The sequence below is a fragment of the Pygoscelis adeliae genome, unplaced genomic scaffold, assembly GCF_000699105.1.
Source record: "Pygoscelis adeliae isolate BGI_AS28 unplaced genomic scaffold, ASM69910v1 Scaffold66, whole genome shotgun sequence".
In the NCBI taxonomy this organism is placed as follows: Eukaryota; Metazoa; Chordata; class Aves; order Sphenisciformes; family Spheniscidae; genus Pygoscelis; species Pygoscelis adeliae.
This window is the reverse complement of record NW_008825167.1, coordinates 2,827,384-2,831,230: the sequence shown is the minus strand read 5'-3', so window position 1 is coordinate 2,831,230 and position 3,847 is coordinate 2,827,384. Positions and strand designations below refer to the sequence as shown.

The 3,847-nt window shown below is 38.5% G+C and overlaps 1 protein-coding gene across 1 annotated transcript in view; it reads left to right on the top strand.

Moving 5' to 3' along the window:
- RAB33B (RAB33B, member RAS oncogene family) overlaps window positions 1-3,311 on the top strand; it is a 6,036-nt gene extending 2,725 nt beyond the window's left edge. Inside the window, exon 2 of the mRNA XM_009328869.1 lies at window positions 2,868-3,311. Within this exon, the coding sequence (XP_009327144.1) occupies window positions 2,868-3,311 (444 nt within the window). The remainder of the gene's footprint in view (window positions 1-2,867) is intronic.
- Window positions 3,312-3,847: the final 536 nt, after the last annotated feature.

Here is a 3,847-nt window from a genome sequence, read left to right as displayed (position 1 = left end):
CAGAAATTGAATGGTCTCCTCAAGCTCACCTCGTAAGAGGAAAAGAGAAGCTTCTGAAGTGTGAAATTTTCAATCTTGGGGAAGGATTTGCCCCTCAGTGCAAATGATTCCATGCCAAGAATATTAACATATTTAATTTCAGATAATATACTTCAAGCTTGAAAGCTGCATGTAAATAAAATTTAGGAGGAACTGTAGTTTAAGCTTAACTTGGAAGATATGTAAACCTTTAATTTCATTTCCCCTTCTCTACCCAAGGCTGGCAGTACACTTGCGGATCTGTGCTTGACTGAAGCATGACTGATTTCTGCTCTGTGAATGAGGTGGGGAGAGAAGTGGAAGCTCACAGCTGCCTGTGAAAATGAGCTCCCTCTTTAAATTAATTTGATACAGCATTTTCCAAGATCATCTATAGTGATTCCTTAACATTATGTTGTCTGAACATAAGGATTACTTCGGTCTGTGCTTCTTTCTTCTCTCTTTAATTTGTCAAATTCCAAATTAATGAAAATCTTCAATGAGTCTCCTGACTTTATAATGTTTTATAAGTGTATAGACCTAGAAGTATCTCTCATCTGGGTAGGTGAATGAATCTTACCCAAACTTAGGTGCCTATATTTAATCTGATTGTCTAGACTCCCTTAACAAACCATGGCAATGCAGTCAATTGTGTTTGGAGTGTAATACCATTGGCAAAAAGTGGGTATTTGCTCTAAAATGAGATGGATTGCAACTGACTACCGTTTTCTGCGATCAGAGGCTAGGGTGACTTGCCTTGCTTTTAATAATCTTAATGACCCTTGTAGAAGCAGCATGTGGATCTTTATAAGTCTGTGGATCAGAAGCTGCAGATAACTGGACTAGACTACACTAGCTACTACTAACTACTACTAGCTGTTCTGATGTTCTCATGTAAATTCTCAGTTCCCCTGATGAAACCCGTAACTGCCGTTTCCACCTCCTCTAATCTGAGTTTTTCTCGAGGATGGGTGACCAGGATTGAACATAATATTGCAGAAAAAGTCATACCATCCTTACTCTTTTTCCTTCACTCTATCACACTAGTGATTCATAATGTCCTGTGATCGACTCGTGTATCTGGATCGTCATCCGTTTTAATAATTTCCAAACTGATGAATCCTGCACTTATAGGAAAAGTCTTTATTATTAGTCACTGTTATCAAGACTTTGCATCTGCTTCTAGTCATTTTCACCCTATTTCTATTGTTCCAGCTTTCAAAAAAAAATTTATGTGGCACTGTAATCCTCCTCTATCAGTGATGCACCTTAGCTTCTTGCCATCAGCAAATTTCCCTGGCACTTGGGTTTCCTTTTCTTTTAATATCAAACTCACTGGTAAAAATGGTAAACAAGGCAACTGTCAAGACACTAGCAATATCTAAATAAGCTTTACTGAAACATTTGGATCAAAGGAATGCAGAACTATGGTAATAGGAGAACAATTTCATCAAGAGAAGATATCGGCTGTACCTTTCCTGGGAACAGATTGAGTTTTAAATTTACCTTCATCGTTTACAGAACACTTAATATTACTTGAATTCCGAGTCTGAAGAAAACCTCTCCTTTCATTCTCAGGGAGGAAACATTTCTTTCTGACATTTCCTGCTCAAAAGTTAAAAGCTGAAGTACTAATCAAACTGCATCAGCCGTCAGGGACCAGCTGTACAGGACAGACGGGAAACTAGGACTCAGCTTTGACCCAGGAAACCAAATGTTGTCTTTCAGTGTTAACACCATCACTAAGGTGTGTGTGATAGAGCCATGCACTAGTTTCTCTTACAGTGTACAGTTAATTCAGCATTGTAGGTGAACTGGCTCTCACTGCTGTATATTGCAGTCGCATGTCTCCTGGAGAGCAAGTTTGTTAAAATATCACTGTGTCCAATAGGTGCACAACTCTGGAGCGTACTCTACCCATCTGAGGACTCCAGGCTTCCATTATACCAGGATGATTGTGCATTTAAATTTTTTTTTTCAGTTGTTGCTTACATCTGCTTGTGTTTCAAGGCTTGTTTTGTTTTGTTTTAATCTGGACCCAAGAAGTTTGAAAGCATTTCAGTTCTTCTGAATGTTTGGGTTTTTGCCTGTTACACTGACTAGGCTTCAAACAAACATGTTCAGTCTGTTGGGGTAGAATGATGCGCACCTGGAAACAATAGTAGCGTGTTAAGCTAGCAGGAGGTTTATGCCTTTTTTTTTTTCCCTTTTACGCGTGCTTTGATACTACAAACCACAGTACAATCCTAGCTTAAGCATTACATAAGCTGAAGTTAGAGGTTCATCACAGGAGGGTTTGATTCCAATAGATACACTGCAAAGAAAGATTTCTTTGTCCTGTTTTTGTTGGTGGCGGTGTTACTCGTGCATGGTTTGATTTCTTCCTGCTTTTATACAGTACCACAATAGGCAGTTAACTTCATGCAAAGAACAAAACTTTGGGGAAAATGACGTTATTTTTGGCAGTAAAAAAATCATGTCAGCCTAGAGTTGTGCTGTGAAATACATGTTGTTTTTTTCAAATTAAAGTGCTATTGCCAAGACTTCAGGATTTGTTTTTGTAAAAATCTTACAAAATGCATGCTCCAATAAACTTTCAGAAATTCATATTTGCGATCAGGTTGCATCATCATTTCTTCCTGGCTTCTATTGTGAGCAGCTTTGAAAGCAAAAGTTTCTGAAATTGTGTAAAATCAACAGTTTTCTTCAGCACAAACTCTTCAGTATGATTAATTGAGAAGAGTGAATTTCTGTGATCGTGTGACTTCCCTAGCTAGAGGTAATTTGTATTATTTTCCAACGTGAGTAATAAAACTTTTTTTTTTCTCTCATTGTCTTTCCCTTTTCAGATCCAGCTATGGGATACAGCAGGCCAGGAGCGCTTCAGAAAGAGCATGGTGCAGCACTATTACAGGAATGTACATGCTGTTGTGTTTGTATATGATATGACAAACATTGCCAGTTTTCACAGTCTGCCATCATGGATAGAGGAATGCAAACAACACCTTCTTGCCAGTGATATACCACGGATTCTTGTTGGAAATAAATGTGACCTGAGGAGTGCTATTCAGGTACCTACGGACTTGGCCCAGAAGTTTGCTGATACTCACAGTATGCCATTATTTGAAACCTCTGCCAAAAACCCCAATGACAATGACCACGTGGAGGCCATATTTATGACACTGGCTCACAAGCTTAAAAGTCACAAGCCGTTAATGCTTAGTCAACCCCCAGATCGCGATGAAATACATATAAAGCCTGAACCAAAACCTGCCATGACCTGCTGGTGTTAAATCATACTATTATCCGCTATCACCTTGTCTTGTTTGCAAACGCTACAAAATTATGATCTTGGCAAAGTTCCAGGTTTTGGTAGCAATTATAGTGGATCTCTTTGGCACTTTAATGTGGTTTTTTTTTTTTCTGGTGTAGATGTGCCCATCTCATGTTCTTGCACTTTGTAATTGTACTTTCTGAATTACTGAAGTTTCACTATAAATATACGGGAAAGTAAACTTTCAAGTGAAGTTTTGACAAAGCAATTCTACTTGAGCTCTTGCTGCCTGAGATTGTTTTCGTCACTTGTGGTAAGGTTATAAATCGTAAGCCAGTTTACTGACATTTTTGGTTGCTACTTGCATTGGAATAATGTAGGAGAAAAAGTGTTTTGTGACAGATAGCTTGATTTTTGGGTCAGCGAGTGGGGATGTTTTTGGTATATGAAGGAATATTTGGTGACCGCTAGCAAATTGCTAAGCAAGTACCTTTTTATTTAAAAAACAAAAACCAGGACTGTCAGATAAAGTTTGGGCTGTCAGTGTGGGTGCAA